Below are 27916 nucleotides of genomic sequence, written 5' to 3'. Positions count from 1 at the left end.
CCTCGCTCAAGGGCTAGATCTGTAGTAACTGACCACCTTAATTTCTAGCATTGTCCTGTGATCATAAAAAGAAGTTTAAAAAAAGACATCTTTGCTGGGCTCCCAAGAGGCCGCTGTGTCTGAACAGGACACCACCTTCCAGAAGAGCCGTGAGGGATGGGCAATAAATTTAAAGGTCAAAGTTCAAAGTAAATAGATTATCAAAGAACGTACATCACCTGGTTTTCTTGCAGGCATTCATATTAGAACAAAGAAGTACAATAGAATCAATGAAAAACTACACACAAAGACTGACAATCGACCGATGTGCAAAGGAAGACAAACTCTGTAAATACTGTAATCATAGTCATACCTTATTGATCCCGGGGGAAATTGGTTTTCGTTACAGTTGCACCATAAATAATAAATAGTAATAGAACCATAAATAGTTAAATAGTAATATGTAAATTATGCCAGTAAATTATGAAATAAATCCAGGACCAGCCTATTGGCTCAGGGTGTCTGACCCTCCAAGGGAGGAGTTGTAAAGTTTGATGGCCACAGGCAGGAATGACTTCCTATGACGCTCTGTGCTGCATCTCGGTGGAATGAGTCTCTGGCTGAATGTACTCCTGTGCCCAACCAGTACATTATGTAGTGGATGGGAGACATTGACCAAGATGGCATGCAACTTAGACAGCATCCTCTTTTCAGATACCACCGTCAGAGAGTCCACTTCCATCCCCACAACATCACTGCCTTACGAATGAGTTTGTTGATTCTGTTGGTGTCTGCTACCCTCAGCCTGCTGCCCCAGCACACAACAGCAAACATGATAGCACTGGCCACCACAGACTCGTAGAACATCCTCAGCATCGTCCGGCAGATGTTAAAGGACCTCAGTCTCTTCAGGAATTAGAGACGGCTCTGACCCTTCTTGTAGACAGCCTCAGTGTTCTTTGACCAGTCCAGTTTATTGTCAATTCGTATCCCCAGGTATTTGTAATCCTCCACCACATCCACACTGACCCCCTGGATGAAAACAGGGGTCACCAGTACCTTAGCTCTTCTCAGGTCTACCACCAGCTCCTTAGTCTTTTTCACATTAAGCTGCAGATAATTCTGCTCACACCATGTGACAAAGATAAACAACTAATAAATAAATAGGCAGCACATACAAAAATGTTAGAGGACCTCAACAGGCCAGGCACCATCTAAAGAAAGAAATAAGTATTCGATGTCACGGCTTGAAACGTTGACTGTTAATAGATGCTGTCTGACTGCTGAGTTCCTCCAGCATCTTGTATGTGTTACCTTGGATTTCCAGTATCTGCCGATTTTCTCATATAAGTAAATAAACATCCCTGAGTATATGAGTTATCCACTTGGGAAGGTTTAATATTTGTGAATCTGAGCCTGGAGGCCAAAGAAGAGGCCGAGGCCGGTCCTGGGGTTGGAGGACTGACTATGTTTGTGTTGGGAGGGAGGAATGGGGTTTATTTTGCTGTTGTTGCTTTGTCACTTGGTATGTTCTATTTTGTTGTGTCCTGTGTTGATCAATCAAGCATGGTGGGCATGGGTGGAATGTGTTGTGACACTTATGGGCTGGTCCCAGCACATCCTGAGATATATTAGTTGTTAATGCAAATTACGTATTGCACTGAATGTTTCAAGGAAACCTTAGGAGGCAGTGATCATAAGATTATAGAATTCACTCTTTAGTTTGAGAGGGAGAAGCTAAAATCAATATTACAGTGGAGTAAAGGAACTACAGAGGCATGAGAGAGGAGCTGGCCAAAGTTGATTGGAAGGGGACACTAGCAGGGATGATGGCAGAGCAGCAGTGGCCAGAGTATCAGGGAACAATTCGGAAGGTGCAGGATAGATACATTCCAAAGAAGAAGTATTCAAAAGGGAGGATGAGGTAACTGGCTAACAAGGGAAGTCAAAAAGTAAAAGAGAAAGCATTCAATATAGCAAAAATTAGTGGAGTTAGAGGATTGGGAGACTTTTAAAATCAAACAGAAACTAAATAAAATGCAATAAGGAGAGAAAAGCTGAAATATGACAATAGGCTAGACAATAATATAAAATAGGATATCAAAAGTTTTTCAGATATATAAAGAGAAAAAGAAAGGCAACAGAAGATATTGGAACCTGGGCCTCTGTACCTCCCTCTGCAATTATATCCTTGATTTCCTAACTGGAAGACCACAATCTGTGCAGATTGGTGATAATATCTCCTCCTCACTGATGATCAACACGACGCATCTCAGGGGTGTGTGCTTAGCCCACTGTTCTACTCTCTCTATACCCATGACTGTGTGGCTAGGCATAGCTCAAATACCATCTATAAATTTGCGGATGATACAACCATTGTTGGTAGAATGCAGATTGGATGAAGATGAGAGGGCGTACAGGAGTGAGATATGCCAACTAGTGGAGTGGTGTTGCAGCAACAACCTGGCACTCAACATTAGTTAGACAAAAGAGCTGATCGTGGACTTCAGGAAGGGTAAGACGAAGGAACATACACCAATCCTCATAGAGGGATCATACATCAATCCTCATAGAGGGAGAGAGTGAGCAGTTTCAAGTTCCAGGGTGTCAAGATCTCTGACGACCTAACCTGGTCCCAACATATCGATGCAGTTATGAAGAAGGCAAGACAGTGACTATACTTCATTAGGAGTTTGAAGAGATTTGGTATGTCAACAAATGCATTCAAAAACTTCTATAGGTGTACCGTGGAGAGCATTCTGACAGGCTGCATCACTGTCTGGTCCGGGGGTGGGGGGGGGGGGTGCTACTGCACAGGACCGAAAGCAGCTGCAGAGGGTTGTAAATTCAGTCGGCTCCATCTTGGGTACTAGCCTACAAAGTGCCCAGGACATCTTCAGGGAGCGGTGTCTCAGGAAGGCAGCATCCATTATGAAGGACCTCCAGCACCCAGGGCATGCTCTTTTCTCGCTGTTGCCATCAGGTAGGAGGTACAGGAGCCTGAAGGCACACACTCAGCAATTCAGGAACAGTTTCTTCCCCTCTGCCATCTGATTCCTAAATGGACATTGAATTCGTGAACACTACCTCACTTTTTTAATAAATATTACTTCTGTTTTTTGCACGATTTTTAATCTATACAATATATGAATGCTGTAATTTATTTATTAGTATCATTATTATTATTTTACTTTTTTTCTTCTTCTTCTTCTATATTATGTATTGCATTGAACTGCTGCTGCTAAGTTAACAAATTTTATGACAAATGCCAGTGATAATAAGCCTGATTCTGATTCTGATTCTGATATCAGACTGCTGGAAAATGAAGCTGGGGAGGTAGTAATAGCATTACAAATGAATGGCAACAAACTCAGTAAGTATTTTGCATCGGTCTTCACTGTAGAACACACCAGTACTATATCAGGAATTGGAGAGTATCAGGGGACGAAAGTGAGTGTAGTTGCTATTATGAAGAAGAAGGTGCTTGGGAAGCTGAAAGTTCTGAAGGTAGCTAAGTCACCTGGGCCAGATGGTGTACACCCCAGGGTTCTGAAAGACCTGAAGAGATTGTGAAGGTATTAGTAATGATCTTTCAAGAATCGCTAGATTCTGGATTGGTTCCGGAGAACTGGAAAACTACAAATGTCACTCTACTCTTCAAGAAGGGTGGGAGGCAAAATACCAGAAATTATAGGCCAGTTAGGCTGACTTTAGTAGTTGGGATGATGTTGGAGTCTACTACTAAGTATGAGGTTTCAGGGTGCTTGGAGGCTCATAACAGTAAATATTGCCTGACAAACCTATTGGAATTCTTTGAGTGTATAACAGGCTGGATAGATAAAGAAGAGTCCGTGGATGTTGTTTACGTGGATTTTCAGAAGCTGTTTGACGAGGTACCGCACATGACGCTGCTAAACAAGATAAAAGCCCATGAAATGACAGGAAAGATACCTGCCTGGATAGAAGTTTGGCTGACTAGCAGGAGGTAAAGGGTGGTTGGCTGCTGGTGACTAGTGGTTTTTCACATGGGTCGATTTTGGGACTGCTTCTTTTCACATTTTTGACAATGATTTGGATGATGGAATTGATGGCATTGTGGCCAAGTTTGTGGATGATAGGAAGAAAGATGGAAAGGAAGACAGTGTTTGAGGAAGTAGGGTGGCTGCAGAAGGACTTTGACAGATTGGGAGATCAGGAAAACAAACGGCAGATGGAATATAATGTAGGGAATTGTATCATCATGCACTTTGGTGGATGAAGTAACAGCATGGACTAAACATTCAGAAATCAGAGCTGCTAATGGACTTGGGAGTTGTCGTGCAGGATACACTAAAATCTGTGGTAAGAGAGGCAAATGCAATGTTAGCACTCATTTTGTGAGGACGAGAATGTAATACTAAGGCTTTATAAGGCATTGGAGTATTATGAGCAGCTTTGGGCCCCTCATCTAAGATAAAGATGTGCTGGCATTGGAGAGGGTCTCGAGGAGATTCACAGTAATGATCCTGGAAATGAAAGGGTTAACATATAAACCTATAGGAATCATTGAAACCTATAGTATATTGAAAGACCTAGATAGAATAGATGTAGAGAGGATGTTTCTTAAAGTGGGGGAGTCTAGGACCACAGCCTCAGAATAGAACAGACACGAGGAGAAGTTCCTTTGGCACAAGAGCGGTGAATGTCTGGAATTCATTGCCATGGATGGCTGTGAAGGGCAATTCATTATGTATGTTTAATGGGGAGATTGATAGGTTCTTGATTAGTCAGGGCATCAAAAAATTAAGGGTAAAAAGCAGGAGAATGGGGTTGAGAGGGATCATAAATCTGCAATGATGGACTGATCATCAAATGACCTAATTTGATGATCAAATGACCTGATTTACTCCCACTATATTATGGTGGTATGATCTTAACATTTTGATGTAATGTGATAAATAAATCTGAATATGAATCTGAGTCATAACGCCAAAGAGATTTTGAGAGGGAATTCCAGATCTTGCTGTTCAAGCACATGAGGAAGGGATATGCTAAACAGACACAAATTATATTTTCAAAATGCAAGGAAGCCAAGTACTAACTTGATGTGTCATAATTACAGGCAGTTCCAATTCCCCTTTGATTGACCTCATGAATTTCTGAGTATTGGTAATTATCTCGATATACCTGTTTAGGCCAAATCTTCACAATTGGCTCACTGAGTTAAAGAGCCGTCAGAAGAGTGACTCAATATCTCCAAATGAGGCAAACATGGTTGAACACAAATGTCATGGCAGATTTGCAATCAGAAGCCACTTTATGAGGTACAGGAGTGGAACCTGGTCTAGTCTTCTGCTGCTGTAGCCCATCCACTTTATGGTTCAATGTGTTGTGCTCTTCTGGATACCAATGTTGTAACACATGGTTATTTGAGCTACTGTCACCTTCCTGATAGCTTGAACCAGTCTGGCCATTTTGCTCTGACCTCTGTCATTAACAAAGTGTTTCTGCCCTCAGAACCACCACTCACTATACATCTTTTTGGCTGTTCGCACCACTCTCTGTAAACCCTAGATAGACTGTTGTGCGTGAAAATCCCAGGAGATCAGCAGTGTCTGAGATGCTCAAACCACCCCATCTGGCACCAACAACCATTCCACGGTCAAAGTCACTTCAATCACATTTCTTCCTCCTTCTGATGCTTGGTCTGAGCAACTGAACCTCTTGACCACGTCTGCGTGCTTTTATGCGTCAAGTTGCTGCCACATGATTGGCTGATTAGATACTTGCATTAATGAGCTGGTGTACAGGTGTATCTAATAAGCTGGCCACTGAGTATATCTGGTGTGCATATGTGGATGAAACAAAATTTTTTTTTTGTAGGAATATGATTGGCCAATTGAAGGATCCCTTCTTCCCAATGCCCCACCGCTGAAAAACCAAGAACAGAAAAGTCAAGAGGTGTACGCCCCTGTGAGACTAAAGGTTCTGAAGAATGGAGAACAAGACAAATCCAGAGCACTAAAAGTCACAGGACCAGACATCACCAGCATGCCCAAGAAAACGTAAGACAGCAAAGTACCTTTATCACTTCAGTCATGGTTACAGTGTGGACGCAGTTCCACCTGAGACCTCAGCACAAGCGGTATATACTGACGTTCTGAACATCTTAGCTTTTCACAGTCACTGGATCTGCATTCTTAGTGACATAAGGCCTCTGAAATGTAAGAGTAAACACCACATTGTAAGTGTAGTTATTAAAGTTACTTGATGCGGAACAAAAAATGTCTCTGTATGCTTAAAGTGATGGAGTAAAAGTCACATGTTTATATTCTAGTCACAGAGTCATACAACAAGGGAACAGGCCTTTCATCCCAACTCATTCATACTGACTATCGTACCCACCAAGCTAACTCCATTTGGCCCATATCCCTCTTAACCCCTCCTTTCCACGTTCTTTTACAAATATCTTTCAATAGGATTAGTGCAAGTGGCTACTTGATAGTTAATCATAAGGTCATAAAGGAAGATAAGCATAGATCCAGACCCTTTGGCCCAATGAAATCTTATCAACCACAGCCTCACTCAACTACTTCCAACTTCCTGCATTTGGCCTATACCTCTCCCTGTACCGAAGTCCTTCTTAAATGATACGACTGTACCTGCCTCAACCACTTCCTCTGGCAGCTCGTTCTATGTGTGCAGGACTCTCTTTTAAATGTTTCTCCTTACTGAACACCTGTGCTCTCTTGAAAAAGGATCTAGTGCTTTCCTGGCACTTCTTCTTGGGCTTCCAGCCATGTACAGGTATCAATTTTAACTGACACTTCGATGACAAACTCTTCCATCTTCATCAGGGATGATGCTTGGGCATGTCTAGTCCAGTGGTATTTATACCCCCATCGTCTGCCACTCCTGATTGGTTAGTCCTCATCCAATCAGGTTTCCACTGTCCCACCTTGCTTACAATCAAATTCCGGTTCTTACTTCGAGTGAGACCTTTGCCTTTGTTAAGATTCTTTTCCTCTAGTTTTATTTCAATGGCTTCCTTCACCAGGCAGTCCCAAAAGCCACTGGCACGGCACAGTAGTTTTGTGTTGTCAAAGTCAATCCTATGGCCATTGCAAATGCAATGTTCTACTACTGCCAATTTCTCTGGGTAACCCAAATGGATACACTCTGTGCTCTTTGATGCGGGTTTTCACTGTGCGTCTCGTCTGTCTGATGTTCACCAGATATTTTATATGCCAGTGAATTTGTCATCGAAACATTGGTTAAAGTTGATACCTGTACCCAGCTAGACACCCGAGAAGAGTTTATTTGTCCTATGCTTTCTTGTTTCTAGTTTCCCTTTCTCGGGAAAAAGACTGGGTGCTTTCACCCTATCGATAGCGCTCATGATTTTATACACCTCTGTAAAGTCACCCTTCAAATCTCCCATGTTCAAAGGAACGAAGTCCTGGCCTGCCTAACCTCTCTCTGTGTCTGAGCTCCTCAAGACCTGGCAGCATCCTCGTAAATCCGCTCTGCACTCTTGCCAGTTGATTGATGTCTTTACTATAACAGAACTATCAAAACTCCAAGTGAGGGCTCGACAACAGTATCTTGCACTTTCTTTAACATTAATCCATAAATAACATATTAAACCAACCAAGGTATGTGACCTTTACCGAAACAGATGATATGGATACCCGCAGTCAGTAAACCACAAGATTAGAAATTTTGCCTCCCTGCTCTTGAAGTCATTATTTGTAAAGCCTATAAGAAGAGGATAATAATTGATTAGAGTCAGTAATATTTTGTGTATGGGAATAGTTTGGACTCATTACTACAGCAGGGAGGAGGTACAGGAACTTGAAGACTCATACTCAATGTTTTAGGAACAGTTACTTCCCATCTGACATCAGATTTCTGAGCAGACAATGAGTGAACTGATGAACACTAACTCACTTTTTTTTTACTCTCCTTTTGCAGTACTTATTTAATTTAATTATGTACAGTATATAATTGATTATATACAGTAATTAATATATTTTTTATATTACAATTTGTATATATTATAAACAGTTCTGTATATATAATGTGTATGGAAGTACGTACAAGGGGGATGTTACAGGTAAGTTTTTCAAACACACAGTGGTGGGTGTGTTGAATGCACTGCCAGTGATGGTGGTAGAGTCGGATACAATAGGGCCTTTTAAGAGACTTTTAGATAGGTACATGGAGCTTAGGAAAATAGAGGGGTATGCAGTAGAGAAATTCTAGGCAGCTTCTAGAGCAGGTTACATGGTTAGCACAACATTGTGGGCTGAAGCCTGTAATGTGCTGTAGATTCCTATGTTTCCATGTATAGTGCCCTAAAAGCACTATTTATGACCTTCTTCAGGACTAGAAAGGAAAGGGGAATATGCTATTCCTTTCCATAGAGTCCGTCTGACTTGCTGAGTTCCTCCAGCATTTTGCGTGTGTTGCTCTGGATTTCCAGCATCTGCAGAATCTCTTGTCTTTATGATCACATCTACCCATGATTTCACTCTCTTTTTTTAAATATATCAATATGTATAATAAGAGTCAAACTATTAACCAAGCTAAACAGTATATCAATAATAATAATTAAAAAAAACAAAATGTTAAAGCTATTTTTTTTGAAAAAAGAAAGAAGGAAAAAAGAACCCCTACTAACTAAAACAAAAAAAAACTCAGCTAACAAACAAAAAAAAAAGAAAAAAAAACCCGTTTGGAGCACAAACCTGGAGCTATACGCCATACAAGCTTCTATTAAAAAAAGACATCAATCCGCCAACCAAATCCATTTACCCAAGAATCAGAAGGGAACCATCTTAATTAACTCAAGTCAAATGATAGTAGCAGGCAAAAGAGCCCCACCTTTTCTCAAAGTCAAAGTGAGGATCAAAAGTTCGACTTCTGATTTTTTCCAAACTAAGACATAACATCATCTGAGAGAACCATTGTATCAAAGTGGGAGCAGAGGCATCTTTCCATTTTAATAAAATAGCCCTTCTAGCCCATAATGTAACAAATGCAATTACATATTGGTCTGATATAGAAATACCATGAATATATTGATGAATTATACCAAACAAAACTGTCATTTATTAGGTTGTAAATTAATTTTTAAAGCTTTAGAAATTGTAGAAAAAATAGATTTCCAAAACTGTTTCAGTACAGATCACGACCAAAACATATGTGTCAATGTAGCTATCTCAGTTATACATCTATCACACTGACTATTTACATTAGGAAATATTTTAGACAGTCTCTCCTTTGTCAAATGATAACGATGTACAATTTTAAATTGAATCAAAGAATGACTGGCGCAAATCGAAGAAGAGTTAACCAACTTCAACATTCGCAACCAATCCTCTGTTATCAAGGTCATGTTAAGCTCTCTTTTCCAATCTTGCTTAATCTTAAATGGAGGATAATTATCCTGTTGTAATAGTAAATTATAAATTTTCCCAATAAAACCTTTCACTAAAGGGTTGATTTTTAAAATAGTGTCTAACAGGTCAGAATTTTGTATATATGGAAAATTACTTAAATATTCTTCCCACTTTCAAGGAACTATGGATTCAAGGTACTTTTGTTCTTCTTCACCCCTCAGTGCCCATTATAAGTCTTAGTGTGATTTATTTCCCAAAGGACAACACCTCATACTTGTTTGCATTAAATTCTATCTCCCATTTTCCAGCCTATTTTCTCAGCTGGTCAAAATAATCCTTTTCTAAAAAGAACTATTACCCCCTATGTGGGAACTTTTTAATTGGTCTTGTGAATCAGAATTCTAATCTCATTTTATGAATAAATATTTTTACATCACCCTGATGTAAATTTTTGATTATGCCCCCTTGTTCTGGATTACGGGCAGAAAATGGTGTCCATTTGCCAAAGCACTTACATCATCCTAAACACTCAGCCTCTCAAACTTCGATATGAGGGGAATACCAGTATAGAAATATAACCTGTCCTTTTAAATTAACCTGTTTATTCTAATGTAAAAGCAATTTCCCCAAAATTAGATAGTGCTACCAATTGTTTCCTGGTCAATTGTTACCCATGGGGAAACTGGCTTGAACATTTTAGTGCACAATTCTCCTTAGCATGGCCGATGTTTACCAAGTGTCAGATGTGCAGCTAACAATATCCTCACATGCACAGAGTATTTTCCCAATGATCAGAATCAGGGTTAATATCATGTTACAGTAAGAAGGATATATATATATATATGGGGTTTCCCTCCCTCCACTATTGATGCTGCCCTCACCCGCATCTCCTTCATTTCCCGTACATTTGCACTCACCCCAGCTTCCTACCATCATAATAGCGATAGATATACAAAATAAAAAGTTACATTAAATAGGCAGTGCAAAAAAGTAGAGGTAGTGCTTTTGGGTTCACTGTTCATTCAGAAAACTGATGGCAGAGGAGAAGGTGCTGTTCCTGAATCGTTGCATCTACAAAGAAGACACGACACTGGCTACATTTCATTAGGAGTCTGAGGAGATTCAGTATGTCACTAAAGACACTCGCAAATTTCTACAGATGTATCGTGGAAAGCATTCTAAGTGGCTGCATCACCATCTGGTATGGGTGGAGGTACTGCACAGGATGGAAGTAAGCTGCAGAGAGTTGTAAAGTTAGTCAGTTCCATCATGAGCATTTCCTCCGTAGTGTCCAGGTCATCTTCAAAAAGGCAGTATCCATCATTAAGGACCCCCATCACCCAGGACGTGCCATGTTTTCAATGCTGCCATCAGGAAGGAGGTACAGAAGCTTGAAGGCACACACTCAATGATCGAGGAACAGCTTCTTCCCCTCTGCCATCTGATTTCTGAATGGACATTGAACCCATGAACACTACCTCACTACTTTTTTTATTTCTATTTTTGCAATGCTTATTTAACTACTTAATATACACATATATTACTGTAATATATGTTTTTCCTATCATTATGTATCGCATTGTACTGCTGCAAATCCAACAAATTTCGTGACATATGCTGGTGATATTAAACCTGTTTCTGATTCTGACTTGCTTCAATTCCTGCCATAGGAAAACGCTGTGCTGGGTATTTGCCAGATGTTGACACCAGGTTTGTAAGAGGGTCTTACAACCCTCCGCAGTTTTATTTATTTATTTTTTACTTAGAGATCCAGCACGGAACAGGCCCTTCTGGCCCCATGAGCTGCACAACCCAGCAACCCCCATATTTAACCATAGTCTAATCACAAGACAATTACAATGTCCAATTAACCAGTGAACTGGTAGAAGAAAAGAAGAGCTTATGAAAGGTTCAAAAAACTAGGTAACGATAGAGATCTAGAAGATTATAAGGCTAGCAGGAAGGAGTTTAAGAATGAAATTAGGAGAGACAGAAGGGGCCATGAGAAGGCCTTGGTGGACAGGATTAACGAAAACCCCAAGGCATTCAGCAAGTATGTGAAGAGCAAGAGGATAAGACATGAGAGAATAGGACCAATCAAGTGTGACAGTGGAAAAGTGTGTATGGAACCAGAAGAGCTAGCAGAGGTACTTTATGAATACTTTGCTTCAGTATTCACTACAGAAAAGGATCTTGGCAATTGTAGGGATGACTTACAGTGGACTGAAAAGCTTGAGCATGTACATATTGTGACGCCAAACCAAGCTATCGGATGATTGATGCTAATGAGAGATAAGAGAGACAATGGAGAAACATTCAAAATGCTAATAACAGAGGAGAGAGGAATTAACGGAAAAGAAACACAATTCAGAATATTGACAGACCGGTTGCTTTGAACCTGAACTGTTTGAAGTTTGACGGACAGGTGATACCCCAGCAGCAGGATAAAAAGAGCAGATTCGCTAAGGAAGGCGACACCACGAGACCACAAGACAACGAGACCCTGGAAAGAGCGGTGTGCCCCCACAAGTGGTGGGAGTTTGGAGGTCCAGTTTGCGGGAACCGACCATAGGCTCACAGGGTGTAAAGGTACGATCGGTGGGAACCTAGTGTGTGTGTCCACCCTTGCCTAGGTGCTGGGTTCACCACGGAAGAACGATCGTATCCGAAATGGAGGGGTCACAGTCGGTGACCACAGCTGGATAGAAGACATCAAAAAGGGTCTGCCTGAAACCAACTGTGGAGACATCAGAGGTCTGCCTGAACCAAATTGCATCCCCGCCTCTCTCTCTGTCTCTCTTCAATGGTACAACAGCAATTACTGCAAACTGCACTAAGCTGAAATGAACTCTGCGTCACTGTAAGACTGATCATTTTACCTCTAGACTGCGATAGAGCTTGGTTGATTCCTATTACCCTAGTTCTGTGTACAGGTGTGTATTATCATTGCTAACCTGTTACATTTATATCCTTATGATTAGAGTACTGTATTATTTGTTTCTTTAATAAAGCTTTATTAGGTCCTAGTAATCCAGACTCCAGCGAGTGTTCCATTTCTGCTGGTTTGGCAACCCAGTTACGGGGTACGTAACAATATTAAGGAAGAGGATGTGCTGGAGCTTTTGGAAAACATCAAGTTGGATAAGTCACCGGGACCGGATGAGAAGTACCCCGGGCTACTGTGGAAGGTGAGGGAGGAGACTGCTGAGCCTCTGGCAATGATCTTTGCATCATCAATGGGTACGGGAGAGGTTCCAGAGGATTGGAGGGTCACGGATGTTGTTCCCTTATTCAAGAAAGGGAGTAGAGATAGCCAAGGAAATTATAGACCAGTGAGTCTTACTTCAGTGGTTGGTAAATTGATGGAGAAGATCCTGACAGGCAGGATTTATGAACATTTGGAGAGGCATAATATGATTAGGAATAGTCAGCATGGCTTTGTCAAAGGCAGGTCGTGCCTTACGAACCTGATTGAATTTTTTGAGAATGTGACTAAACACATTGATGAAGGAAGAGCAGTAGATGTAGTGTATATGGATTTCAGCAAGGCATTTGATAAGGTACCCCATGCAAGACTTATTGAGAAAGTAAGGAAGCATGAGATCCAAGGGGATATTGCTTTGTTGATCCAGAACTGGCTTGCCCATAGAAAGCAAAGAGTGGTTGTAGACGGGTCATATTCTGCATGGAGGTCGGTGACCAGTGGTGTGCCTCAGGGATCTGTTCTGGGACCCCTACTCTTCGTGATTTTTATAATGATCTGGATGAGGAAGTGGAGGGATGGGTTAGTAAGTTTGCTGATGACACAAAGGTTGGGGGTGTTGTGGATCGTGTGGAGGGCTGTCAGAGATTACAGCGGGATGTTGATAGGATGCAAAACTGGGCTGAGAAGTGGCAGATGGGGTTCAACCCAGATAAGTGTGAGGTGGTTCATTTTGGTAGGTCAAATATGATGGCAGAATATAGCATTAACGGTAAGATTCTTGGCAGTATGGAGGATCAGGGGGATCTTGGGGTCTGAGTCCATAGGACACTCAAAGCTGCTGTGCAGATTGACTCTGTGGTTAAGAAGGCATATGGTGTATTGGCTTTCATCAATCGTGGGATTGAGCTTAGGAGCAGAGAGGTAATGTTGCAGCTATATAGGACCCTGATCAGACCCCACTTGGAGTACTGTGCTCAGTTCTGGTTGCCTCACTATAGGAAGGATGTGGAAACCATAGAAAAGGTGCAGAGAAGATTTACAAGGATGTTGCCTTGATTGGGGAGCATGCCTTATGAGAATAGGTTGAGTGAACTTGGCCTTTTTTCTTTGGAACAATGGAGGATGAGAGGTGACCTGATAGAGGTGTATAAGATGATGAGAGGCATTGATTGTGTGGATAGTCAGAGGCCTTTTCCCAGGGCTGAAATGACTCGCACGAGAGGGCACAGTTTTAAGGTGCTTGGAAGTAGGTACAGAGGAGATGTCAGGGGTAAGTTTTTTATGCAGAGAGTGGTGAGTGCATGGAACGGGCTGCTGGCAACTGTGGTGGAGATGGATACGATAGGGTCTTTTAAGAGACTCCTGGACAGGTACATGGAGCTCAGAAAAATAGAGGGCTATGGGTAACCCTAGGTAATTTCTAAGGTAAGGACATGCTCGGCACAGCTTTGTGGGCCAAAGGGCCTGTACTGTGCTGTAGGTTTCTATGTTTCTATGTTTCTTTCTTTGGAATGTGGGAGAAAGCCAGAGCACCCAGAGGGAATCCACACACTCACAGTGAGAACATACAGTCGTCTTACAGACAGTGCTAAAATGGGGCTTCAAACTTCAGAACATCCCTTGCTGTAATAGTGTTGCACCGTACGCTACGCTACCCTGGCGCCCTTTTACTGATCTGATGCACAGACTTGGAAAAAAGCTGCAGAGGGCTGTAAACTCAGCCAGCTCCATCATGGGCACTGGCCTCCCCACCATCGAAGACATCTTCAAAAGGTAACGCCTCAAGAAAATAACATCCATTGTGAAGGACCCTCACCATTACTACCAACGGGGAGGACGTACAGGAGTCTGAAAATTCATACTCAGTGTTTTAGGATCAGCTTCTTACACTCTACTGTCAGATTTTTGAACTATTTCTGCTTTCTCTTTGCACTAATCCATCACAGATGTGTACTTGGGCAATGTGGGCGTGCTGAGCCAGAAGGGCCTCTTACTGTGGTGTATCTCTACAAATTAGCAACATAGACCCAGGCAGGTAACAGCAACTGGCATATTCCTTGAAAAAGGATCTTCAGTCCTTGTCATCCATTTTGCAATAGCAGGGAATTGTGTACCAACATGGACCCATCCAGTGCACACGCACCCTCAGGTAGTCTCTTTATTTCAATCACAAAATCTCTTTGATTAACTTATCCTTCATGGCCGTCAGATCTAAGTAATCACTCTCTCTCTTGTTAGGAGTGCGATTTCAACAGAGATGTGTCAACTCAAGCCTCTCTCTGTTCAATGACTTTTAGTTCACCGCTTACAGGTCTAGCATCATAACACACTTTTTGATTGAATGCACCACCATACCACAGCCACAGGGGAAGTCCTCTGGAAAGAAGAAGGATACTTGAAATCAACCACCAACCTTTGAGATTGTCTATCTAGGGCCTTTCTAATTAGGCTAGCTCTCTGTGCAGTCAACTGTATTGCAGTCATTGAGATAGCGACCATCAGGTATAGGAGCAGAATTAGGCCATTTGGCCCATCACATCTGCTCTGCCATTTCATCATGGCTGATCCATTTCCCTCTCAGCCCCAATATCCTGCCTTCTCCCCATAACCTTCCACACCCTGACTAATCAAGAATTTATCAACCTCCACCTTAAATGCACCCAGTGACCTGGCCTCCACAGCCGCTTGTGGCAATGAATTCCACAGATTCCACCACCAACTGGCTAAAAAAAAATCTTCCTCCTCTCTGAGTCTGGTAACATAGTGCAAGCCAAACCAATGGAACATAGAACACTACAGCATCAGAATTGGCCCTTCAGCCACGATGTCTGTGCTGAACGGTAACTGAAATGCTCCCACGCACATAGCCTTTGTTGCCATGCAGCTAGAAATAAAGGCTTACAAAACTTGGAATATTTTCTTTGTTGTCCTGTATTTCATGAAATGTGTCAATTAATAAATAAAATCAAAAGTATGTGATATATCAATTTTCATTCTAAATATTCATTGTATTCTGAGGCCTCCGTCGGTCAGAGTTGACCAGGGATGTTGCATCTCAGCTGTCTAGATAGGAAAGCCTGGGCAATACGATATGGAAAGCAAGCTGTTGTCCATGTAGCAAGCTCCCCCTCTCCACACATCTGATGAAACCAAAGGAACAGCAGAGATTGATGCAGTTTGGTACCAGCAGTGTCACAGGGGTTGCCAGTCAGCATTGAGCTCAATGTAAGACTGTCTTGGGGACTTCAGCTCCAGATTTTTCCCTCGGGGTTTACTCCAAAGCCTTCCCCATGAGCGGGTATAATTGCAAGGCAGCAAGGTTTGAGATCAGAGTTTTCTTTCTCCGAGATGAGCTGCCAGCCATGGCTGATGAGCCCCATCTGCCCAAAGCGACTGGTTTTAAGGTGCCAGTAACCCACCTTTTCCCTTTCTCCTGTCAGTAGAAACGGTTCCGTCAGGCTTAGTAGCTAAGCCACATGTCCAGCAAGGCCATGGTTGTCTGAGGTTATTTGAGATGCAGGCCATTGGGAGCGTTTAATAGGTAGTGGGAGCTTGTCTCCATTTACGACCCCCACCCCCCATCTATAACAACCTTAAGGAACCATTCATTGTATGCGTATTACAAAAGACAAATTTGTACAAATTTCCTGCTCAGAGCAATAGTTGGTCCACACAGCTGTAAAAAAATTAGAGGGAAAGTTGCAGCCTATGCATGATCCACGTCCCCCTGTTCCCTGGATATTTATGTGCCTTTGTAGATGTCTATGAAACACCACCATCACATCCACTTGCATCACTAGATTCAGATTCAGATTCAGATTTATTTATCAAGTGCACATCGAAACATACAATGAAATGTGTCAACCAACACACCTGGGGATGTGCTGGGGGCTGCTCACAATTGTCGCCACATGTTCCAGTGCCAACATAGATTCCAGGTTCAAGATTTCGATTGTTTAATGTCATTTCCAGTTCACAAGTATAAAGGAGAACAAAATAATTCCAGATCTGATGCAGTAAAAAAATAAAGAACACTATAATAATAAAATCACAATAAAAATAAATATGTAAGAAAGCTTCTACACAAAGATCGATTGTATGTCCATAAAGTGACACTAGGCATAGGATTATCTGACAGGAAATGATAAAGTAGTGGTGGTTGGGGGTGTGGAGGAGGTGGACTAGTGGGTGGAGGTGTTGATTAGGTGTTGAAAATAACTGTTTTTGAGTCTGGTGGTCCTAGAGTGGATGCCAGGGAGTGGGACAAAAACTCCATGACTAGGGTGGGTGTGATCCTTCATGAAGTTGCAGCCCATTTTCTGGCACCTTTCTGTATACAGTATATGTCCTTGCTGCAGGTAGACTGGTGTCGGCGATGCATTAGTATACCCACAAGGTTCACCTTAACAACAAAGGACACAGCAAGCAATGAAATAACAACAGCCAAACAATCCCCTTTTCTTCCCTCCCACACACACACGGTCAGTCCTCCAACCTCATGGCACTCCACCGGGCATCAGCCAATGGGTTTCAGCTTCCAGACTTTTGACCCATCTTTGGGCTTTGGTCTTTGGTATTGACCCCTGGACTAGCTGATAATTTTTTTTGATCGTAAAGATCACCAATCTTCACCTCAGTGTCATTCTATCCCCACCATTACATCAGCTCACTGATAGTCAAACCGTCACTGTTAACTTTATTATTTCAAATCATTCCATTACCCTCTAGGCTGGTTTTCCATATTCCACTTTCCATAATCCTGAGTTCATGGAAACTCTCTCTCCATACCTCAAACTGAGCTGTGTCCTGTTTACACTATGCTCTATCCTGTGGACTACTTTGCCTTCCAATCTGTCAATGCCTTGATTGATTTATCTATCTATCTATCTAACTATTTATTCAGCACTATAGCATGGAGAAGATCTATCTGGTCCTTTGAGCCACTCTGCACAATTACACAAATGTAGCGGGATGATGCCATTACCTGAGGACCTGAGTTATCACTAAAGGTACGAGTGTAGAGCAAGTTCCCAGCAGAAGTAGTGGATATGGGTTCAATTGCAACACTTTCCCTGTGTCACAGTCAGCAGTTACTTGACTCGATATGTAAGTGATGGGTTTTCCTTCAAATGCTCAGAAAGTGCTCAGAAAGGTTTTAGTGATCACAAGCTGTATTAATAAAATATTTGATATTAAAATCCACGCATCAGAGATTTCAATTTCAGGCTTGGTTTTGCTTTATAGGCTAATTTGTAGCGTGCTTTTTATGGGAGTGCATTAAGTATGTGGGATGAATTAGATTTAAAATACAACACCCATTACCTGACCAAAACACAGGGCCCTACATTAATTTACTTTTTAATAGGAGGATCCTGCAAGCACAGAGTTCATATTACTAACCAGGATTTATTTATTTCATATTTGCATATACTCTGAGCGAAGCAAAAGCAAGGACGCAGTATTATTTATTTACTTTTTAAATTTATTATTTGCACAATTTGACCTCCTTTGCCCACTGGATGTTTGCCAGACACACACACAAAGTTCCGGAGAAACTCAGCAGATCACGCAGCATCTATGGAGAGCAATAAAGAGCTGACGTTTCAGGCTGAGACCCTTCATCAGGACTGATTGTTAAGGCAATCCACACGCTTCACTGTATTTTTCCATGCCGTATGCATGACAAATAATCTTGAGCTGATATAGAATAAAGTGAATGTGTAAAATGAGACAACAAAGAAAGTTCCAAGTGAGGGAGAAACATAGAAACATAGAAAATAGGTGCAGGAGTAGGCCATTCGGCCCTTCGAGCCTGCACCACCATTCAGTATGATCATGGCTGATCATCCAACTCAGAACCCTGTACCAGCCTTCTCTCCATACCCCCTGATCCCTTTAGCCACAACGGCCATATCTAACTCCCTCTTAAATATAGCCAATGAACTGGCCTCAACTGTTTCCTGTGGCAGAGAATTCCACAGATTCACCACTCTCTGTGTGAAGAAGTTTTTCCTCATCTCGGTCCTAAAAGGTTTCCCCTTTATTCTCAAACTGTGACCCCTCGTTCTGGACTTCGTATCAGTATAACCATCCCATTATTTTCATTAATTCACATTGGGTCACACTATTCTTTCAAGAGGGCTATGCACAGTTTTTCATATTCTCCTTTAATTCTTAATTTTTCTGCAAATACCTAAAAAAAATCAACGTTCATTTCAAGAGGATTAGAATATAAAAGCAAGGATGTAATACTGAGACTTTATAAGACGTTGGCCAAGATGGACTTGTAATATTGTGCAGTTTTAAGCCCCTTATCTAAGAAAGGCAGTGCTGGCATTGGAGAGGGTCCAGAGGAGGTTCACGAGAATGATCCTGGGAATGAAGGGGCTCATGTATGAGAAGCTTTTAGTGGTCCTTGGCCTGAACTCGCTGCAGATTAGAAGAATGAGGGAGCATTTCATTGAAATCTGTCAAACCTGTCATCCAAGATCCACAAACCTGACTGTCCAGGTAGAACCATTGACGCTGCATGATAGTGTCCTGCCAAACTTATATCTGCATACTTCAACTATTTTTTATCCCCTCTGGTTCAGTCCTTTCCTACCTACATCCGTGACACTTCCCATGTTCTGGATCTTTTCAGTGACTCCAAGTTCCTTGGCCCCAATCTTCTCATTTTCATCTTAGACACCCCCATGCCCCATCAGGAGGTCCTTAAAGCTCTTCTCTTCTCTCTAAAAAACCAGACCCAATCAGTTCCCCTCCACCTCCGCTCTCCTCCATCTGGCGGAACTGGTCCTCACTCTCAATAATTTCTCCTTCGGCTCCTCGTACCTCATTCAAACAAAAAGTGTAGTCATGGGGACTCGCATGAGTCCCAGCTATGCCTACCTTTTTGATAGCTACGTGGAACAGTCTATGTTCTAAGCCTACAAGAGTATCACTCCCTAACTCCTACTACGCTGTATTGACGACTGCATTGGTGCTGCTTCCTACACGCAAGCTTATCTCATCGGCTTCATCAACTTTGCTTCCAACTTCCACCCTGCCCTCAAATTTACCTGGTCCATTTCCAACACCTCCCTCTCCTTTCTCAATCTCCCTGTCTCCATCTCTGGAGACAGTTTATCTATTGACATCTTCTATAAACTCACTGATTCTCACAGCTGCCTGGACTGTACCACTTCCCACCTGGTCACTTGTAAAGATGCCATCCCCTTTTCTCAGTCCCTCCATCTCCGTCGCATCTGCTGTCAGGATGAGGCTTTTCATTCCAGAACTAAAGAGATAACCATATAACCATATAACAATTACAGCACGGAAACAGGCCATCTCGGCCCTTCTGGTCCGTGCCAAACTCTTGCTCTCTCCTAGTCCCACCGACCTGCACTCAGCCCATAACCCTCCATTCCTTTCCTGTCCATATATCTATCCAATTTAACTTTAAACGACAACATCGAACCTGCCTCAACCACTTCTGCTGGAAGCTCGTTCCACACAGCTACCACTCTCTGAGTAAAGAAGTTCCCCCTCATGTTACCCCTAAACTTTTGCCCTTTAACTCTCAACTCATGTCCTCTTGTTTGAATCTTCCCCACTCTCAATGGAAAAAGCCTATCCATGTCAACTCTATCAATCCCCCTCATAATTTTAAACACCTCTATCAAGTCCCCCCTCAACCTTCTACGCTCCAAAGAATAAAGAACTAACTTGTTCAATCTTTCTCTCTAACTTAGGAGATGAAACCCAGGCAACATTTTAGTAAACCTCCTCTGTACTCTCTCAATTTTATTGACATCTTTTCTATAATTCGGTGACCAGAACTGTACACAATACTCCAAATTTGGCCTTACCAATGCCTTATACAATTTCAACATTACATCCCAACTCCTATACTCAATGCTCTGATTAATAAAGGCCAGCATACCAAAAGCTTTCTTCACCACCCTATCCCCATGAGATTCCACCTTCAGGGAACTATGCACCATTATTCCTAGATCCCTCTGTTCTACAGCATTCTTTAATGCCCTACCATTTACCATGTATGTTCTATTTTGATTAGTCCTACCAAAATGTAGCACCTCACATTTTTCAGCATTAAACTCCATCTGCCATCTTTCAGCCCACTCTTCTAACTGTCCTAAATCTCTCTGCAAGCTTTGAAAACCTACCTCATCATCCACAACACCACCTATCTTAGTATCATCTGCATACTTACTAATCCAATTTACCATCCTCTTTCTTCAAAGAAGGGGGCTTTCCTTCATCATCAACACTGCCCTCACGCCTCATCTCTTCCATTTCACGCATGTCTGCCCTCACCCCATTCTCCCGCCACCCCACTAGGGATAGGATTCCTCTTGTCCTCACCTACAACCCCACTAGCCTCCATGTTCATCACATAATTCTCCAGAACTTCCGCCATCTCCAAGGGGATCCCACCACCAAGCATATCTATCCCTCCCCTCCCACTTTCAGCTTTCTGCAGGGATTGCTCCCTGCATGTCTCCCTGGTCCACTCATCCTTCCCCACTGATCTCTCTCCTGGTACTTACCTTTGCAAACCGAACAAGTGCTACACCTGCCCCTACACTACCATTCAGGGCCCTAAACAGTCCTTCCAGGTGAAATGACACTTCACCTGTAAGTCTGTAGGGGTCATCTACTGTATCCAGTGCTCCCGGTGTGGCCTCCTGTATATTGGTGAGATCCGATGTAGATTGGGAGACTGCTTCACCGAGCACCTGTGCTCCATCTTTCAGAAAAAGCAGGATCTCCTAGTGGCCACCCATTTCAATTCTGCTTCCCATTCCCATTCCGACGTGTCAGTCCATGGCCTCCTCTACTGCCACTATGAGACCACACTCAGGTTGGAGGACCAACACCTGATATTCTGTCTGGGTAGTCTCCAACCTGATAGCATGAACATTGATTTCTCAAACTTCCGGTAATGACCCCCTTTCACCATTCCACATTCCTGTTTCCTTCTCTCAGCTTATTTCCTTAACTGCCCATCACTTCCTCTGGTGCTCCTTCCCCTTCCCTATCATCTACCCTCTCCTATCAGATCCCCCCTTCTCTAGCCCTTTATCTCTTTCACCAATCAACTTCCCAGCTCTTTACTTCACCCCTCCTCCTCTCCTAGTTTCACCTATCATCCGCCATCTTGAACTTCTTCCTCCCCCACCACCACCACCTTGCTACTCTGACTTCTCATCTTTTTTTTTCCAGTCCTGTTAGAAGGTCTTGGTCCGAAACATCGACTGTTTACCCTTTTCCATTAATGCTGCCTGGCCTGCAGAGTCTGTTCAGTGTTTTGTGTGTGTTCATTGAAGGGCCGAGATAGATTGGACATGGAGTGGAAGAGTCTAGAGCCGGAGGGCACGGTCTCAGAATAAAAGCACGTCCCTTTAGAACAGAGATGAGGAGGAATTTCTTCAGCCAGAGGGTGGTGCATCTGTGGAATTAATTGCCACAGCTGGCTGTGGAGGACAAATCATTGGATGTATTTAAAGCAGAGGTTCTTGATTATTGAAAGCATCAAAGGTTACTGGGAGAAGGCAAGATAACAGGACAATGGGGTTGAGACATAATAAATCAGCCATGATGGAATGGTAGCAGATTCAAAGGGCTGAATAGTCTAACTCTGCTCCCAGTCCTCATGGTCTAATAAAATGAATCTCAAAGTAATATATGGTGATATATACTGTAAGCACTTTGGTATCAAATTTACTTTGAACTTGGAGGTGTTAATATGTTGTCATTATCTTGCATTTTGCCTGTTATCATGAATAGAGTTAGAGCAGCATGATTGCATAGCGGTTAATGTAATGCTATGACTGCATCAGGATCTGGGTTCAATTCCCATCACTGTCTGTACGTTCTCCCCGTGACTGTGCGGGTTTCCACTGTGTGCTCTGGTTTCCTCCCACATACCAAACGTACAGGTTAATTGGTCACATGGTTGTAACTGAGCGGAGTGGGCTTGTTAGGCCAGAAGGGCCTGTTACCATGCTGTATCTCTAAATAAAAAATGGAATTGATTATGCTGGTATCTGACAGAATGTGTGTTAATTGGAAACACATTAACGCTATTACAGCTCAGGGCATAGGAGCTCAGAGTTCAATTCCGGCGTCCTCTGTAAGAAAGTTTGTACGTTCTTCCCGTGCGCACTTGTGTTTTCTCCAGGTGCTCCAGTTTCCTCCCACAGGCTAAAGGCGTACTGGCTAGGAGGTTAATTGGTCATCGTAACTTGCCCTGTGACTAGTCTAGGGTTAAATCGGCGGGTTTCTAGGCAACGCGGTCTCATTGGGCCAGAAGGACCTGTTCCACGTCGTATCTCTAATTAAAAATAAATGTGTTGCCAACAGTGCAGTGTGAATGTTTGTACAGCAGAGGGGGCTTGTCTGAGATTTGAGTAAATGGGGTTTTCAACAGGTTTGGCATCATGACAGGCTTACTGAGAGAATGCATCAGCAGAGCACAGCGGGAGAAACCCTCTGGGAAGAAGAATGACACTTGGCATCAAATACCAGTGGGTTACTTGGCACCAGCCCTCGAGGTTGCCCGCCTGGAGTGATTCTAATTAGGCAGAAAGAGCTGTCTTGAAATTTTAATTTATTTCAAATAATCTAATATGTTATTTTTCTCTCTTCCTTAATAATGCACGTTTAAAACGCAACTGCTGGTGTTGGCTTTGGATCATTTCTTTGTATTTATTTTTTAATTTTTTGGAGATAAAAATTTCTAAATCCAGCTAACAGAGGCCTGAACATCTTTACTATCTTTCTAGAACAGTCCAGCATCCCTGCAGGCTTCAGCCACCATCATTCTGGTGCCTAAATGAGCAATGGAAACTGGCCTAAATGATTGCTGCCCAGTAGCACTGACTTCAACAATCATGAAGTGCTTTCAGCAGCTGGTAATGGATTGTATAAAATCCCACCTTACAGCTACCTGTACATTGGACCCTTTCCAGTTTGCCTATTGCTCAAACCAGTCCATAGCCTCGGTCCTCCACTCTGTCCTGTCCCACCTAGAAAATAATACCTTATATGCCAGGATGTTGTTCATTGACATCTGCTTGGTGTTTAACATGATCGTCCCTCAGAGGCTCGTGAGTAAGTTGTCCTCACAGGGACTCAATGGCCCTCTCTGTAACTGGATTTTGGACAGAAAGGCCCTAGTCAGTCCGAATTGGCAGCAACGTCTCAAGCTCCATCACACTGAGCACTGGTGCCCCTCAGGGTTGTGTGCTCAATCTGCGGCTGTTCACGCTGCTGACCTGCGACTGCACTGCCAGATTCAGCTCAAACCACATCATCAAGTTCACCGATGATACCACAGTGGTTGGCCTCATCAGTAGCAATGATAAGTCAGCATACATGGAGGAGGTAAAAAGGTTGGTCAAATTTTGTGAGAACAACAACCTGATTCTCAATGTGCATGAGACAAAAGAGATGACTGTGGATTCGGGAAGGTGCTGACTTACCACTCCCTCACCCCCCCCCTTGGAAGTCTTCATGTTTTATTGTTTTACAACATTGAATCACAGTTGATTTAATTTGGCTTTTTTTGATACTGATCAACAGAAAAAGACTCTTTTGTGTCAAAGTGAAAACATATTGCTACAAAGTGATCTAAATTAATTCCAAATATAAAACACAAAATAATTGACTGTATAAGTATTCACCCCCTACAAGTCAGTAGATGCACCTTCGGCAGCAATTACAGCTTGGAGTCTGTGTGGATAGGTCTCTATTAGCTTTGCATTTCTGAATACTGCAACTTTTCCCCATTCTTCCTTACAAGACAGCTCAAGCTCTGTAAGATTGCATGGGGATCATGAGTGAACAGCACTTTTCAGGTCCAGCTACAAATACTCAATTGAATTGAGATCTGGAGTCTGACTTGGCCACTCCAGGGCATGAACTTTGTTATTTTTAAGCTATTCCTGTGTAGCTTTGGCTTTATGCTTGTGGTCATTGTCTTGCTGGAAAACAAATCTTCTCCTAAGTCACATTTGTCTTGCAGATTGCATCAAATTTTCCTCCAGGATTTCCTTGTACTTTACTGCATTCTTTTTACCCTCTACCTTCACAAGCCTCCCAGGGCCTGCTGCAGTGAAGCATCCCCACAGCATGGTGCAGCCACCACCATGCATGTTTTGGTGTGCTTTTGATGGTGTGCGTCGTTTGGCTTACGCCAAATATAGCGTTTAGTCTGATGGCCAAAAAGCTCAATTTTGGTTTCAACAGACCATAGAACATTCTTCCAGCTGACTTCAGAGTCTCCAACATGCCTTCTGGCAAACTCTTGCCGAGATTTCATTTTTTACAACAGTAGCTTTCTCTTTGCCACTCTCGCATAAAACTGCAACTGGTGAAGCACCCGGATAATAGTTGTTGTATGCACTGTCTCTTCCATCTTAGCCACTGAAGCTTGTAACTCCTCCAGAGTTGTCATAGGTCTCACTAGTCCCTTTCTTGCATGCTCATTCAGAGTTTGAAGATGGCCTGCTCCAGGCAGATTTACAGCTGTGCCATATTCTTTCCATTTCTTGATGATTGACTTAACTGTACTCCAAGGGATATTCAGTGTCTTGGAAATGTTCTTATATCCATCTCCTGACTTGTGCTTTTCAATAACCTTTTTGTGGAGTTGCTTGGAGTGTTCTTTTGGCTTCATGGTGAAGTTTTTGCCAGGATACTGACTAACCAGCAGTGGGCCCCTCCAGATACATGTGTATTTTTACTACAGTCAATTGAAACACCTTGACTGCCCACAGGTCTCCAAAAACAGATTTCCATTTAACTGATTATGTGACTTCTGAAACCAATAATTGGCTGCACCAGTGATGATTTAGTGTGTCATTTTAAGGGGGGGGGGGAGAGTTAATACTAATGCAATCAATTATTTCGTGCTTTATATTTGTACTTAAATTAGATCACGTTGTAGAGATTTGTTTTCACTGACATGAAGTAGTCTTTTTCTGTTGATCAGTGTCTATTGATCAAGGAGATAGGAACCAGTTTGATAGAGCTAAGGATGAACCAGCAGGATTACAAGTAGATAATGTAATATGTAATATGAGTGTAAGGAAGGACAAGCCAATGATTGGGTACAACTGCAGACAGAGCAGATTTAAGTTGTACCGCAGAGGCAAAATTCATAAAAGCAAAGAATGCAGGACTGAAGGTGCTGTATTTAAATTCACATAGCATTTGGAATAAGGTGGATGAACTCATGGCACAATTAGAGATTGGTCGGTATGACATTGTGGGCATCACTGAGTCGTGGCTGAAAGAAGGTCATAGTTGGGAGTTTAACATCAAAGGATATAGTTCATATCAAAAGGACAGGCAGGAAGGTGCTGGTGTGGCTCTATTGTTAAGAGATGGAAGTACATCTTTGGAAAGAGGTAACATAATATCAGAGAAAGTCAAATTTTTGTGGGTGGAGTTCAGAAACTTCAAGAGTAAAAAAACATTATGGGATTCATACATAGACCTCCAAATAGAAGCCAAGATGTATGGTTGAGATTGCACAGGGAGCTGGAAAGGGCGTATAATAAGGGTAATGTCACAATTGTAATGGGGGGACTTCAATAGGCAAGGGGATTGGGAAAATTAGGTTGGGGTTGGATTGCAAGAGAGGGGATTTGTTGAATGCCTACAAGATGGCTTTTTAGAGCAGTTTGTGCTTGAGCCTACTAGGGGAAAAGTTGTCTTAGATTGGGTGTTCTGTAATAACCCGAATCTTATTAGGGAGCTTAATGTAAAGGAAACCTTTGGAGGCAGTGATCAGAATATGATTGAATTCATACTGTAATTTGAGAGAGAGAAGCATGTCACATTTATCAGTATCACAATGGAATAAAGGGAACTACAGAGGCATGAGAGAGGAGCTTGCCCAGGTGGATTGGAGAGGGATACTGATGGGGATGACGGCTAAGCAGAGATGGCTGAAGTTTGTGGGAATAGTTCACAAGGTGCAAGATAGATATGTCCCACAGAAGAAGTTCTCAAATGGCAGGGCTAGGCAACCATGGCTGACAAGGGAAGTTAAGGACGGCATAAAAGCCAAGGGAAGGGCATATAAAGTAACAAAAGTGAGTGGGAAGTTGGATGATTGGGAAGCTTTTAAAATCCAGCAAAAGGCAGCTAAAAAAGCTATAAGAACGGAAAAGGTGAAATATAAGGGCAAACCAGCTGATAATATAAAGCAAGATACTCAAGGTTTTTTCAATTATATAAAGGTGAGAGTTAATATTGGACCACTGGGAGGTGAGAGTCGATATTGGACCACTGGAAAATGAGCTGGTGCGGTAGTAATGGGGGACAAAGAAACGGCAGGTGAACTTAATATGTACTTTCTGTCAGTTTTCACTGTGGAAGACACTAGCAGTGTGTCAAATGTCAGTGTGTGTCAGGGAGCAGGAGTGAGAGCCATTGCTATTACAAAGGAAAAAGTGCTGGGAAAACTGGAAAGTCTTAAGGTGGATAAGTCACCTGGACCAGATGGACTACATCTCAGTCCTGAAAGAGGTTGCTGAAGAGATAACAGATGCATTGGTTATGATCTTTCAAGAATCATTTGATTCTGGCATGGTCCTGGAGGACTGGAAAATTGCAAATGTCATTCCACTCTTTAAGAAGGGACGAAGGCAAAAGAGAGGAAATTATGGGTCAGTTAGCCTAACCACAGTAGTTGGGAAATTGTTGGAGTACATTATTAAGGATGTTTTGGGGTTCTTGGAGACTCATGATAAAAATAAGTCAAATTCAACATGGCTTCTGTAAAGGGAAATCTTGCCTGACAAATCTGGTAGAGTTCTTCAAGGAAGTAACAGGCAGGGTGGATGAAGGAGAAGCAGTGAATGTCATTTACTTGGATTCTCAGAAGACATTTGATAAGGTGCCTCACATGAGGCTGCTTAACAAGATAAAATCCTATGGTGTTACAGGAGATATACTGGCATGGATAGAGGAATGGCTGACAGGCAGGAGGCAGTGAGGGGGAATAAAGGGGGCCATTTCTGGTTGGCTGCCAGTGATGAGTGGAATTCCCCAGGTATCAGTATTAGGACCGGTACTTTTCACATTGTTTGTCAATGACTTAGATAATGGAATTGATGGCTTTGTGGCAAAGTTTGTGGATGATATGAAGACAGGATGGGTGATATGGAAGGGTAGGTGGTGCTGAGGAAGGAACACGATTGCAGCAGGACTTAGACAAATTGGAAGAATGGGCAAGAAGTGGCAGATGGAGTACAGTGCTGGGAAATGTATGATAATGCGTTTTCGTAAAAGGATCAACAGTGCAGACTATTATCTAAATAGGGAGAAA

At 42.4% G+C, this 27916-nt stretch overlaps 1 protein-coding gene across 1 annotated transcript in view; it reads left to right on the top strand.

Annotated features, from left to right (window-relative positions):
- The window catches only part of LOC134353570 (doublecortin domain-containing protein 1-like), a 610678-nt gene that overhangs the window by 416249 nt on the left and 166513 nt on the right, over positions 1-27916 (top strand). Inside the window, exon 22 of the mRNA XM_063061626.1 lies at positions 5842-6023. Coding sequence (XP_062917696.1) covers positions 5842-6023 — 182 coding nt within the window. The remainder of the gene's footprint in view (positions 1-5841; positions 6024-27916) is intronic.

Source organism: Mobula hypostoma, chromosome 11, assembly GCF_963921235.1.
Source record: "Mobula hypostoma chromosome 11, sMobHyp1.1, whole genome shotgun sequence".
Taxonomy (NCBI): domain Eukaryota; kingdom Metazoa; phylum Chordata; class Chondrichthyes; order Myliobatiformes; family Myliobatidae; genus Mobula; species Mobula hypostoma.
Note: the sequence above shows the minus strand (reverse complement) of the source record. Positions and strands in the feature narration are given on the sequence as shown.